General features: G+C 46.1%; 1 protein-coding gene across 1 annotated transcript in view; it reads left to right on the top strand.

Moving 5' to 3' along the window:
- The first annotated feature begins 7,795 nt into the window (after nucleotides 1-7,795).
- Nucleotides 7,796-14,662, top strand: part of LOC135818856 (hemicentin-2-like) — a 37,691-nt gene continuing 30,824 nt past the window's right edge. Inside the window, exons 1-2 of the mRNA XM_065332066.1 lie at nucleotides 7,796-8,196; nucleotides 10,491-10,657. Coding sequence (XP_065188138.1) covers nucleotides 8,001-8,196; nucleotides 10,491-10,657 — 363 coding nt within the window. The 5' untranslated portion in view covers nucleotides 7,796-8,000. The remainder of the gene's footprint in view (nucleotides 8,197-10,490; nucleotides 10,658-14,662) is intronic.

Genomic DNA, 14,662 nt, shown 5'->3' with positions numbered 1-14,662 from the left:
TAGAGATTATGTACACGGCCGCCTCATGCCTACGTAACTCGTTGTTGCTGAATGAAATAATTTATATTGAATTATTTTCGATTATGAGAGTCTGGGAAACTCCGGCGCTGGGCGCCGTGCAGCCCCACATCTCTGAACACTGGGCCTTCGCACTGCGACAGGGCGCAGACTTTACTCACGAGAGAACGGATTGCATTGAGCAGATACTGAGATAGTTTGAACTCCCTAATCCGGGCAGGTTGGGACCGAGCACTGCCGTAACCATGGTAACTGCTTGCACTTGTATGAGTTGTTTTAAAAATTCGTACATAAAATATCGCTAGAGTCTAGACAAGGATAAGCAGCAGTGAACAGCTAGCTCAAAAGCAGCTGTGTAAGGGAGCAACGGATGTGTCGCTTTGGGGATAATGTGCTGTCGATTTTCCCGAACACAATGAACAATAATTATTATTAGTTCCGCGGTCATGCCACCCAACAAAGAAGTCTCAGAATAGGTTTAACCAAACCTTTCTGCTGTACATTATTATTCTTCAGTCACGGAAATCCACCGATGAGAGTGAGAAGAAAATCGATTTTGGCTAAGCCTCTTTTGAGATTTCTTTGTTGTGTGGCATGACCGCGGTCCGCGGAACTAATATTGTTCATCGCTATCATTTAAAAATTATTGTCTCCACGTCGCATGTTTCCTGAACACCTTGAATGTTTCGACCTCTCCCTCTGTCTCTGTCCTCGAGTCTCAGAAGACCCAACAAACTGAACACTAACTACCACGGTATACGTATTTCCTCTCCGCCCCCCCCCCCCCCCCCCCCCAACCCCAAACCCAGCATGCTATGGCAATGTTTACCGCCATCGCTCACTTCTATAACCATGATAACCAACATATTCCCTCTGGCATCACCTTCACCGATACTCTCACTACACTGATGGCATACCAACCCCTTGAGAGAGAGAGATAGAGAGAGAGAGAGAGAGAGAGAGAGAGAGAGAGAGAGAGAGAGAGAGAGAGAGAAGAGAGAGAGAGAGAGAGAGAGACAGAGAGAGAGAGAGAGAGAGAGACAAAGAGAGAAAGAGAGAGACAAAGAGAGAAAGAGAGAGAGAGAAAGAGAGAGAGAGAGAGAGAGAGAGAGAGAGAGAGAGAGAGAGAGAGAGAGAGAGGAGAGAGAGAGAGAGAGAGAGAGAGAAGAGAGAGAGAGAGAGAGAGAGAGAGGGACACACAAGTCATAGAGGGACAGAGACTGACTCGGACAGAAAGACAGAGGGACAGACAGAGAGAGGTTGAGATAGATAGATAGAGATAGAGATAGTAGATAGATCGATAGATAGATAGATAGATACATAGAGAGAGAGACAGAGAGACAGAGAGAGACGGAGAGAGACAGACAGACGGAGACAGAAACAGAGAGAAACAGAGAGAGAGAGAGAGAGAGAGAGAGACTTTTTCGGCTCAAGCACTGCGACTGCAGTTGCCACCTAATAGATAATACCGGTAGTCCTTTTCTAATGTATTTCTGTTTCTGTCCAGTGACGCCGTTCGCTCTGGTGTGACATGCTGTTCTCCACTGTTGCATGTCTTCAGAAATTATGTTCATTGCTGCCATATTCTGACGTTTCCGGAGCTTTATCCTGCTGTCTACCATGTCCACACTGATGTGAGCCATGGCGAGAGTCGTTTTCTTCATGTGATCATGTGTTTTAAAAGGCCTCAAACATTTTCCATTTCCACTTTAAAATCCATTATTGAAGAAGGACACGATTTTTCGTATTGTCGAGGCGAGTCTTCACCCAAGCGTAGCCCAGCTCCCCATCTATCATGTGCATTGAATGCAATGGTGTACGATGCTCTCCAAATCATACTGGCATGGGTTCTGGTTCAGTTAGTTTAGTACACATGTAAGTGATGCTCAACACGGTATGACTTGTGAACTTGAACTCGTGAACTTGTGTACAGTTAGGAGCAAGAACAAGTGTCGTTCTAAGTGACGATCTGGCGATTCTCGATGTTGGTGATACGGAGCTTAATTTGACTAATTGTAGCACCTTGAAAAGTCTCAAGGACTACTGGCAGCGTACGTGTAGTACATGTAGTGTGCCATCAAGCGTGCAGACACGCTCTTGTTGCATGTACATGTACAATGTTAGGAATGTTCGGCTTGAATTTTGTGAGCTCCAGGATGTGGTATGGAAATCCCTTGGGCTTGCACACTGGTCATCAATGAGAATTGACCCGCACTTTGGTGTTTCGGAAAGGCACTTGTTGTTGTACATCTACGCCTGCCACACACCCCCAGTACGCCTCCAACCTCGAGTGCGCAACAATGCAGACAATGCAGACAGCACTGAATGACTAGCCAACAGAACTGCATGCAGTGCTCTGTGTGGATGAGTTGACAGTTACTGTCACGTCATCCACACAAAGCACCTTCCACCTGGCACTGCTCCCTAGTTTCTACATGTACGTGTACTTTGTAACAGATATTATTAATTTTACTGTTGCAGTGTTGGCCATGATGTGGCAGGTAGGCTAGGTTGGTTATTGGAGCCCAAGGTGCAATGTACATGTATGTGTAGCTGCAAGTTCCAGATCAGAAAATAACGATTACCGGTATGCCTTTCGCAAAAGTGCCTGAATTATTTTGAAGTATGGGTTTACAATTTGTAGGGCATGGTATAATTATAATATCCTTTATTGCTGAGCCCACACATTTTGATACAGATTGTAAAGAACCATTCGAGGTTAAAGAAAAAGAAAAAGAAGAAGAAGAAAAGGTTAAACTCGGATGGAGAGCCAAGGATTTTTTATATAAAAGAGGTGCTAGAGCTGTTAGCCAGTTAGTTGTAGAACGTCAGTACCGTCGGTCAATGTCGTGCAATGTTATCGCATGAGCTGATTGTTTAGTAACTGGTGTTAATGGACATTATGGTGCAACTTGTAGTTTCTTGGTCCTTTTTACTTTTTATAATAAAAGTTTATTGTACCATACCAGCTTGCTATTATTATGGTATATTGTGCAAGCCTTGGTTGATAAATATGGTGGTAAAGACACACCTGGCAATATGGCGGTAAACACACGCCTGCCCACACACGCTCTCTAAGCTGCAAAGTTCTGGCACAGAGCTCTCCTTCTCACCACCACCACCATCAGTTCGCGCCTGGCGCCTAGTCGATGCATGGCTGGCGGTATCCGGCATAGCAGGCTGGTACATCAAGTAGGGCATGGCACATAGAAGATGACACAGCAACGACATAGCTCGATTGCGACGTACGTTTCGTCCCCGCTGGGACTCATCAGGCAATCTTCCTGTTGGATGTCTTCACACGGAGCTTGACTCGGGAGAATGAAGTTGAAGATGCAAGTCTTGATAGTTTTAGAAGCATGTACATGTACATGATTGTGTACAATCATGTATGACGATGACACAGTGTGCCCTCCACCTTGTCACATGCTGTCATCGTCACACATATTTTGCACATTTGACATGTGGTATTGTCTGACACATGCAATGTAGAACTTGATACCAACGCAGTGCCAGACTCATTTTTACGCCGGTATTGTGCCAGAGCTTTGTGCTTCGGGCATGACCAAATGCGATTCCAGCCTGACCGCTACATGATCACCATGGTCACAGGCAGTGGCTGTTACTGTATCATGTCCGTAGAGGCAGCCCGTAACTGCCAACTAGTGACCAATGACATGCATGTTGTGACGACGATGTGCCACAGGCACGCGGAGAGTTGGCGACCACCCAAGGTCTAGAATGGCATGCGTTCTAAAACGTCACTGGGATACAACTAGCACACTCCCAGACAAGATCAACCTGAGCGGAGGTAAGAAATAGCGCTTCTGAAAAATGGTGAAAGCATGAAGTAAATGATGTACAATAGATGCAAGGGTCGTTGCTAGATTTAGAATTAGAAGTGAAGAAAAGCCCAGGTTCACCTGCGCCAGTACAGCCGTTCTGCCTGGTGAAATTCGACCACACGAATCAAGTTGCGCTGCGTTCAGTGCACAGAAGAGTATAGAATAAGTAGGGTTATGACGTACAGTACAGCGCTCAGCGCCCACTAACGCGTTAACGGGGGCTGAATTTCACTTGCCAGTATTTTAGTGCAACTCATTGCGACTCGCAGAGGAATGTCCCCGGATGACCTGAAGTACGTCTACAAGCACTCCAAGCAGTTGGAGTTGGATTCGGCCTGATCCCCTAGTGCCGTTGGCTTGTGTTTTGGCTCTTGCTCGTGTTCATATGGCACTGGTATTTGCGCGGTGTTTGTTTGAGCGTGAATACCGAGTGGAGGTGTGCGTCGGGCGCGCTAGGGGTGTGAATGACCAAGGCCGGAAGTACCGCCGTACCAATGGATTGATACTAGGTCTTGTAGCTGCGAGCTAGGCCACACGCTAGGAAAAGAGCGCATTTTAAATAGCCGACCCGGACAATCAAGAATCGTTTGACAACGGAGTGTTAGCTGCGGGTGGTTGGCAGAGAGCAGACTTGTGGCGCGGGACGCTTGTGCCAACACTGCCTCCACCAATCCTGGCAAACACAGCACAGTACTTGCAATGGTAATGTTACTGGCAAGTGGTAGTAGTTAGTTATGCCTTGGCAAGCTAGCCAACCGAACCGGACAGGCAAGCCGCACATACCCAGGAAAGTGTCGGAGAAAACCAGACATTGTAATTCAAATCCCACAGCGGGGACACGCACGGCGATTTGACGGCGTATTTGAACACAGCCTTTTGAAGAAGCTGCTCTTCGACGATCTCTCTGAAAGTGTACCCCCACTGTGCATTCGCGTTGGACGGATTCCAAGACATGCAAACAAGCGAGCTGCGCTGGACTTCGAGTGATGTTCCTAGTATGTTAGTGTGTCTGTGTGCCAGGGATCAGTGACGTTTGGCCTTTCCCGCCAAGCGCCGCGGCAGCATTCACCAAGAATTCCCTTTTCACCATTACTCAAGAGCACACCGAGCTTTGCAGTCGAGTATTGTCTAGATGTAGCAGACAGTCTGACCGGACAAACGACACTCTTGCCTGCCATTCATTCACGGCCAACACTTAGGCGAATATTTAGAAATAGAACAACGAAGCGTTTGCACTGGCTATCATGAAATTATGTGAACCTACATCATAGTAGTGTATCTGTCCTTGCCAGAATGCCCACAAGGAAGCATTGTTCTAAACCGAAGCCTGTCATGGCGTCCAGCCAACAAGAAAGACGCTGAATGCACTGGGTTCGCCTCGTGGGTGATGAATGAAGGAGGCAATTGGTAGGGGTACTCAATGGACATCCGTATCATTATAGAATTCCCGCCTTTTATGTATCTCGTGTCAACCATCAGTGTGGACAATCTTCTGTGCGTCTCCTGGGTGTACATTCTGCGACTGGGCGTGTCACATAACGGATGTGGGCATTTTATCCCCAAAGCACATAAATTTAATCTTTTCCATATAATTCTCCTACTGGCCAGTGGAAAATATTCATGTTTGCCATAGTTTTGGTTGCTCTGCGTTCTGTTGTAATGACAAACGAGGGATACGTGTGCCCTAACACGGGCGACAAGGAAAGAAAGTATGACAAAACTAACTGCTAGCAGAGCGAACGTGTTGGTTGAAGCTGCGCAGCTAGTGAGGCACGGCTGTTCACGTGCAGGCACTTATCAATATGGCGTCGTTCGGTGCGATTTATGTAACATTGTGCGAATAGTACAAATACGCGATGAGTTTACGTTTTTGCAAGAAACTCATGTCGATCCTCGCGTGGTTCCACGATTTGGGACGCGAAACCAAGAGAAAGGTTTTGAAAGCGCTCGAGCGAGATACTCGACCTTTCGGCAATTTGAGAAAGAAAGAGGGTGGAAAGGCGTCCTGGCCTGCCCAGTTAGCTGTCTTTCCGCTTCAAACTTGCTCGAAGTACTCCTGGCAGTCTGGAGATTGATCTCGCCAGTGATTGTCAGCCTCTGCTTGGCGTGCTCGCGTGTACAACATTCAAGTTAGACATTTCGTAATCGTTCAACGCACAATAGGGTAGATATCACAATTTCAAGCTCACTTGGCCGGCTGCTGTCTTCTTCTATAATATCCCACATGCCGACTAAGCAATTTACAGCAGGAAGCAGCCTTCTACACTCAACAGCAACTAAAGGGCCACACCATTTTGTCTTCCAAATCAAGAGAAAACAGGCTCCTGACTCGTCGCGCGTATTTAGAAGTTCACGCGCGTATTCTAATGACACTTGGGGAAGACAACCAGAGGATAGTCCTCTACCTGGGAAAAAATCGATCTAAGCTGGGGAAAAATCGGGAAGGGCTTCTCGGAGCCGAGTTTGTCAGCGACGACACAAGGCGTATTCCAGAACGAAGCCAAAGTCGCACGACACAGAACAAATGTTTCTTGAAGGAAAGGCAGTCATGTGAGGTACGAGCGGAAAGCTTGAAACAAGACGCAGATGATCAGCGTGTTCCCCGGGCTGTCCGGGCTGAACTAGTCTCCAATATCCAGGGGAAACCATGGCCTACTCGTGTTCTGACGATTTGAAAATTCAAATTTTCTTGACATTGAAGCCCAATCGAGACTTTCGGCGGCCATATTGTTAAGTGGCGTGAAATCGCACAAAAAAACAGCCGTGGAGGATGCGTAAGGTGCACAAGCTATACAATGTCATATACATGTACGTGGGAGTAACGTACACTGACAAGCACTCTTTTTCATTCATATTGCAGAGTCTCCAAAGGTGAATTGACCTACAGTCAAACCTCTTTAGGACGAACATCAAGGCACCGATGATATTTTGTTCGCAATAACGGGAGTTCTTCTTATCCATATTATGTTTTACCCGGTGAATACACAGGGATTTATCCAATACAGTTGCGAATACTAGTTCTTCTTAGGCAAACATTTGTCTTATCAGTGTTCTTCCTAACCAGGTTTCACTGTATACCCTACGAGGTTGATATTCAGGAAAATGATTCGATTAGAGCTAGCGCCTAGACATTACGTCCCCTTATGATGTGTGTTCCAAAGAGTACAAGTCATACTTGTATGAAAGACTAGCAATGGACACGAACTTGATGTTCTCGCAGAAGCTGTTGGAGTGATCATCAAAAAAAGATCTTCGATCAGCGCTGATCCTGGACCTCAGATTCAGACAGAGTTCCACTGCGTAGGAGTGACTTTTAAAATTGAATGTTACACTGACCTAGGGACAGGGAGCCAGGCCATCGGCATTTTAGTTAGCGCCAGGATCTGGTGTCTGAGCGGGGCACCCAGCTAACGGCACGACACGTGATTCTCCGCACAGAACCTACCACGGAATGAACTTAACTTAGACCCAAGTAGAAGAAAGAACCTTGGCTGCCTAAGGAACTCTACACATGCTGACTGTCTAAGATATCAGGATTGTAATCGGGCCAGGATGCTGCAGTCGTCACGTGATCGAGCAGCTACATGTACAATGTATAGGATAGATCAAGCAGGGTGGCGTTGAACGCTCAATTGCCTTGGCCTCGATGCCACCAATCCATCCCGCATCAGGCCTGCGTTGAATGCGTAGCGGTTTAACACTGCTGTATCACAACTAAACTAACTTGCTTCGCCTCCACAGGCCAGGCACACCCTATTAGGATTGGTGATTGACCAATACATGTACATGGCGCCTCCACACTCCAGTATCTGTATGTACAATACACATGCATCCACGAAGTGCGAATACTAGATCCCGGACGGGAATTCTTGCACTCGTGGGATCAACAAAACCGTGTGCCAACGTCAGTCAGTGCTCATTTCTCTATCTTGTGTATCGATGACGGGTGTGCACATCGAAAGCTTGAATCTACAGTAGCTTGATTCACTGACAGAACACTTCCGAGGCCATTACGTGGAACGTGGATCCTTTTGATTCCGGATAACCGTACTGTGATCATACTTCAGTATAGCCAAGAAAATAATTATTTGTCTAGCCTGTTTGTCTCGATAGGCACTACCAAGCTCAAGCGTTAGTATGAGAATGGACCAGCAGGAGCTAGGATGGATAGTGCAGTCCAACGGTCGATTGAAGTCTCTTCAGAACTGCGGCGCAGTCAAAACATCGACAAGAGGCCAGCACTGCGGATTGTTGAGATCGGCAATGCTGTGTGCCATGTACATGTATGTGTACTTGTTGCTTGCCTTGTCCGCACCTGTCGGCAGCAGTATAGGTGAGTGCATGTGATACGCGGACAGTTGATGTGAATATTGTGCAAATGTTGACATAAGGCGTGCACACTATACAGTCACTGTGGGGGGAGAATTATTTTCTTTTCATTTCGCAGTGAAGAGACCGTTTTTTGGAGCTGAGAAGTGAAGTTTGCTAAAATTAAGGTGTAAGTGGCTGCGTTGGAGTTTACGGACAGTAAGAAAAGTTCATTTTGCTAATGCATGTAACAATAATCATGCGTTATTTCACGATTACCCAAAGGCTAACGCCTACATGTACAGGTGTCTGGGGAATCTCCTATTTGTCGTGACCCGCGTACGGCTCTTATCTTTTGTTTTCGGTGCGTGTTTTTGGCGGTGATGCCGAGACCTCAGGTCGGCAGAGCCATCAATGCCCCACCATCACTGCTGCGTCTCGGTGCAGCCCCTGCTCAGTAGTTGTCACGTTTGTCTTGGTCTCAGTACCATCCGTTCAGAAAGTGGTGGACATCCCGCAACTGCATTGTAAATGAAAGGGGGTTTGCCAACTGACAACCGCTCTATTTAGCTGCCATTCACTCTTTAGATGAAAATTATTTTATTAATGATGTCGAAAATATTTTCTGACGATGGGTGACTGGCCCGAAATGTCAATAATTTTTCGACATCATTAATAAAAGAATTTTCATCTAAAGAGTGAATAGCAACAAAATAGAGCGGTTGTCAGTTAACAAACCCCTCAGCACCATTGTCTTTCAATTTCATTGTTATTTACGAGTTGGGTATGTACTCGGATGGAGAGCCAAGGACAAATTTATAGTAAAGAAAAAGGACCAAGAAGCTACAAGTAGGCATATGCGGGTAATGCCGGCAGGAATATTGGCAGAGCTGATTGTTTAGTAACTGGTGGTGTTATTTAAAACTCGGATGTTGAGCCAATAATAAAATTTTAATGTAGAAAGGAAAAGGATCTGGTTACAGTGATGGAGAGTTACTCTTATTTCTTATCCATTATGTCCTCTTCCTAACTGGTGGTGTTATTTGACATTATACTTATAGCGTAACTTGTAGTTTTTTTGGTCATTTTTCTTTAATATACCAAAGTTGGGTATGTGAACATAGTAAAAAGTAAGAAAAATGACTTGGTCGTGTTGAGGCCATGTAGCTCAAGTCTTTACAGATCGCACCTGTGCTTCCTCTTTATCAGGTAGCACAAGAAAGGCAGTCGAAATTTGAAAAGAGGTCAAAGAGGGTGATAGTGAGACAAAGAGAGAAAGAAAGAGAGAGAGAGAGAGAGAGAGAGAGAGAGAGAGAGAGAGAGAGAGAGCATGTTTAGGTATTTTTCAACAAGTATTTATTAGGAATGGGTTTGCTCCCAGACCGGTGCTCGCGCTATTCCGCCGACTTGACTTGACACTTGACTGACTCACGACTGCCATCCAGAGCACACGAGAAGTCCATCGAACCTTCGTCTTCGACTCGGCAAACCTGCAAGAAAGCACCACTCCCCGCTCACTACACAGTGTTTCGGGGAATTCCCCCCTCATCAGTTGAGCTTGAGTAGGCTGAGGAAGATTGTGCCTGTAGAGCACCACTTATATCATTTTTGAAGTATTTGGGTAACTATGTTTATTTGTTTACACGTACAGAGAACAGAATCAACGTGTTGTTGCTGTAGCTCCGAGTCGCAAATAGCGATCATCATGCAGCACAACTCGGAGTTACAACAACAACACATACATAATGTCATGTACATGTAGGTTCAGAGTATAATTATAAGGGAAATACCTACTTCTTTAATTCTGCAACTTCACAACACATCGACCAACCACCCAGCCATTAGTAACTAGATCAAGACATACTGTAACTTCGAAAGTTGGTTTCATTATGGCTCTTGGCACCTGAAACAAGTCCCACCCAAGACAATTCCACCTTATGTGTCTGAAGAAGGTATTGCTATGTGACGTCACGAGTTACATAACGCGTTGTATGATGGCCCGGTTTTGCACAGGAAACGAGTCACATGACTTGCCGCTACCCATTGATGTGATTGGCCAGTCGTTGCAGAAATCCACCATCAATAAATTCAGTATGCATGTACATGTATGATGCATAGGACCTGGAACTCAACCCACTGGGCCAGTGGCAGATCATCTCTGGTTGTTCCTTTTTGTCTCAGACGTTAATATGTGCGGAGTCTGATTCATTTTCCTGAACTGATTTTGATTTTTCTTTTCATGCTGTCCTATTGCCACCCCCTCTCTGGCCCGATGTCCCGTTCTCGCGACGCCCAAATCCGTCACCGCTCACCCGTCAGACGTGGTGAACCCGGCACAGAATCTTGGCGTGTTGGTGGAGCCCTTCAGTCGCACGCTCAAGGCCCAGGCTGGAAAGGAGGCTAGGCTGGCGTGCAAGGCTTGGTCACGTGATGGGTATGACAACATCACTGTGCAGTGGCTGTTTCGAGACCGACCGCTTAGTCCGGTAAGACGTGAAACAACGTTGGGTTTTTCTTGTAAGATTTTTGTTCCTTACAGTGTCGGCTTATATAATCCAGTTTTAACATTGCAAAAATAGAGTTAGGTGACCAGGCTCTTTATACACCCTTATACATGGCCATGGCGGCTGTGGCTGGACCTGCTAGCCATGTCAGCACATGGGTCCGGGGTGTGGTGGTTTCCTGTAGCCCCCCCCCCCCCCCCATCCCCTCACCCACTTCACCTCCCAAGCTACATTGTATGTTCTCTTGACAGTGTCCTGCGCCTGGTTCTCACAGTCAATCCATGTCGGGTAGATCATAGAGTGCATTGCTGCTGAATGCTCGGTGAATGCACGCCTGCAAGCCATAAATGGCTGGCTCAAGGAGCACCATATAAAATAGTGTGATTACCAGGGAGGATTTCGAACTCCCTGGTAATGAACAATACATGTAGGTGAGATTATTTACTCAATCTGAGATTATCTGAGACACTTTTTGTAGGTGTGAATGTCTCTAGTATTTTCTCTATACTGAGTATATTATGTTGGCGCTTGCCTCTTCTTTTGCATGGATGCCCTGATGAAGCCCAATGGGCGAAATATTGGCATTAGGAAATCTATTCGATGCAGCTAAGAGCCTGTTATGTACGGTGTGCAATGGAGATATTTTCCAATCTGAGATTAGTTAAAAATATTCCTAATAATAGTATTGTGTTACACCCCCCCCCCCCCGACAAACCTTCCAACTTTGTTGATGTACACGTACATGTACATGTATTTCGGTATAATGGTAGTACCGGTACTAGTAGTAGCCGTGCTTTAACATGTTTGTGAATAGCAGCAGGTTATCAGGTTATAAGGCGGAGGGTGGTTTTGTAACTTCAGTTCGTGCAGGAGCTGCCACTTCAGTGATGCAACAAATGGTTATTTTTCCACGAAATATTCCCTCGAATATTGCTTTGGCGGACGAACGAGTATTCTATATTCTTCTGAAGTGGCTCAGTCGCTTCACTCAATCTGACCCAACAGATATGTTGTCTACAGATAATGTGGATAGTAAGATTCACTAATGAAAAAGTGAATTTGACCAATTTGCCCAAAGAACAAGCTTGACAGTTCTCAGAATATAAAGTCTTCCCTCTCAACCCCAACACTACAGAAGAAATCATGATCGGAGCTGCACAATACAGCAATGTAGCACACATTTTCAAGTAAAAGTATATTCGAATGTTACTGCCTGCTTTCGAATATTATTTTTGGTGTCGATATTCTAGAATATTCCGAATATGCGAAGAGAGAGAGAGAGAGAGAGAGAGAGAGAGAGAGAGAGAGAGAGAGAGAGACAGAGAGAGAGGGAGAGAGAGAGAGACAGAGAGAGAGGGAGAGAGAGAGAGAGAGAGAGAGAGAGAGAGAGAGAGAGAGAGAGAGAGAGAGACAGAGACAGAGACAGAGAGACAGAGAGATAGACAGAAAGAGACGTAGATTGAGACAGATAGAGACGTAGATAGAGACAGATAGAGACAGAGAGAGACGGAGAAAGGGAGAGACAGAGCGCGCGAGAGAGAGAGCGACAGACAGAGAGAGAGAGAGAGAGAGAGAGAGAGAGAGAGAGAGAGAGAGAGAGAGAGAGAGAGAGAGAGAGAGAGAGAGAGAGAGAGAGAGAGAGAGAGAGAGAGAGAGAGAGAGAGAAAGAGAGACACACAGAGAGAGAGAGAGAGAGAGAGAGAGAGAGAAACAGAGAGGGAGAAGAAGGCAGAGAAACAGAGAAACAGAGAAAGAGAGGCGGTGCTACAAGCATGCCGCTGTCCCTAGCGTCTGTAATGCTACTGTGCATGACGACCAAGGAAATAATATTATGTCCTCATATACGCGAGTAACTACAATATGATTCCATCTCAGGCGAATGATGATACATTGTAGTGAAAACTTGCAAAATACACAGAGCGAGGTGTACATTGTGTAGCCTATTTTTGCCGAACTGTCCAACAGGATCGCTTCTAAAAGGCAGTGAAAATAAAGATACGCCAACATGGGCATTCATCGGTCGTTGAGTACAGCATAGGCCTTGACAAATTATGCTAGCATGATTTTCGCATAATTCCTACCAAAATCGAATAATCGCATAATTCGAGGCAAATTGCATACGAATCGCATAAAATTGGAATAATCCGCCTGTTCGCATCAAATTCCATACAGCTGTACATGTTCTACAAGTACAAGTACCAGTACAAGTAGATGCACCAGGAAGTCGTAGGTTTACGACTCCCTTGAGAACATGTCCAATCCACTACAATCAGTGACGGTCGTAGCCAGGGAGTAGTAGTACAATACTCCCTGGTCGTAGCTAGGTCGGACGGTGCGTTGACCCCGTTGAACTTTTGCTACTACAGTACAACGCCCTCTACAACACAATTCCCCTGTTATTTTGCACAGGACCATTATAATGATATTAGCAGCATCTGTGAGCATAATGCGGCATATTATGATAACTTTTAGCATAAAAATAGCATAATTCTGCAATTTTTTCAGCAATGCGAAAAGCATAATTTCACGAAACTATTAGCATAATCTGTCAAGGCCTAGTACAGCAGCTAGAAGGGTGCATCATCAATTTATTTCAAAGAAGTAAATTGCGAAGAATTGCCTGGAAAGTGCTAGCATGCTTGATGCACCAAGTGCAGAGCGTTTCAAACGAGATGATTAATATTATTACAATTCGACACTCTGGTGGCGGAGCTTAATAATGGGCCCCACCACCACACTCCATTATTCACCCCAGTGTCTGGAGATATGTGGATTTTGTAGAAAAAACAAAACAAAAAAAAACACGATAGAATGAAATCACCGCCAGGTGCAACGCGTTGGTGGGTCAAAGACAGACTGATTGTGCTGCTCTAGTGTTGGTGGGTCAAAGACAGACTGATTGTGCTATGGTTCAAAGACAGACTGATTGTGCTATGGGTCAAAGACAGACTGATTGTGCTATGGGTCAAAGACAGACTGATTGTGCTATGGGTCAAAGACAGACTGATTGTGCTATGGGTCAAAGACAGACTGATTGTGCTATGGGTCAAAGACAGACTGATTGTGCTATGGGTCAAAGACAGACTGATTGTGCTGCTCTAGTGACTCCTAGGAGTGCTGTACACAAGCATGTGCCGCAAAAAGGCTAAACTAGGAAAACGCTAACGCAGAGACAAAGAAATGGAGCTTGTAAGGCATCAGAAACGTTTTAAAGTTTAAAAAGAATGCCTTCAGTTCCTGACTGAATGTTCGTAAAGATATGATTTAGAGAAAACAGAGGCAGTGCGCCTTAACCTGCAATAGTGCTCAAATTTTGCCAGTCAAACCTGAGTGTCTGGATGAAGCTCGAAGAGTGTTCACCGGCTCAGGGATCCGCATCACCGGTGAAGGCCATCGATACCTTGGCGCTGCCATCGGCACACCGGAGTACTGCCAGCACTTTGTCCAGAAGAAGTGTGAGGAATGGCTTGCTGAGGTAGCTATCCTCACAGAGTATGCACGCACGCAACCTCAGGCAGCATACAGTGCCTTCACCAGAGGCCTTCAGCACAAGTGGACCTTCATCTGTCGAACACTAGCTGGGGCGGCTGAACAGCTGGGACCCCTGGAACGTCACATCGCTACAGAGCTGATCCCAGTGCTGACTGGCCAACACATCGACCAAGAATACCGCATCCTCATTGGGTTTCCTTGTCGCCATGGTGGTCTTGGCCTGGCGGATCCTACATCTCTCTCCAGTCAGTACTCGGCTTCTCGGCACATCACTACTGCGCTAGTCCATCAAATGAACACTCAGGCTGGTATCCTGGGAGAGTCATTGGCTGAGGTCAGGGACCGCAAAGGTGAGGTACGGCGTGAGCAGCGAAGGTCGGTGGCCCACCGTGCCATGGAGCTCGCAAATGATGCATCTCCCCCAGTCAAGCGTGCCATGGAGCTTGGCAGCGAGAAAGGAGCCTCAAGCTGGCTTACATGCCGCCCACTAGCACG

Source organism: Sycon ciliatum, chromosome 6 (genome assembly GCF_964019385.1).
Source record: "Sycon ciliatum chromosome 6, ocSycCili1.1, whole genome shotgun sequence".
NCBI classification, from domain to species: domain Eukaryota; kingdom Metazoa; phylum Porifera; class Calcarea; order Leucosolenida; family Sycettidae; genus Sycon; species Sycon ciliatum.
This window is presented reverse-complemented; position numbering and strand designations above follow the sequence as displayed.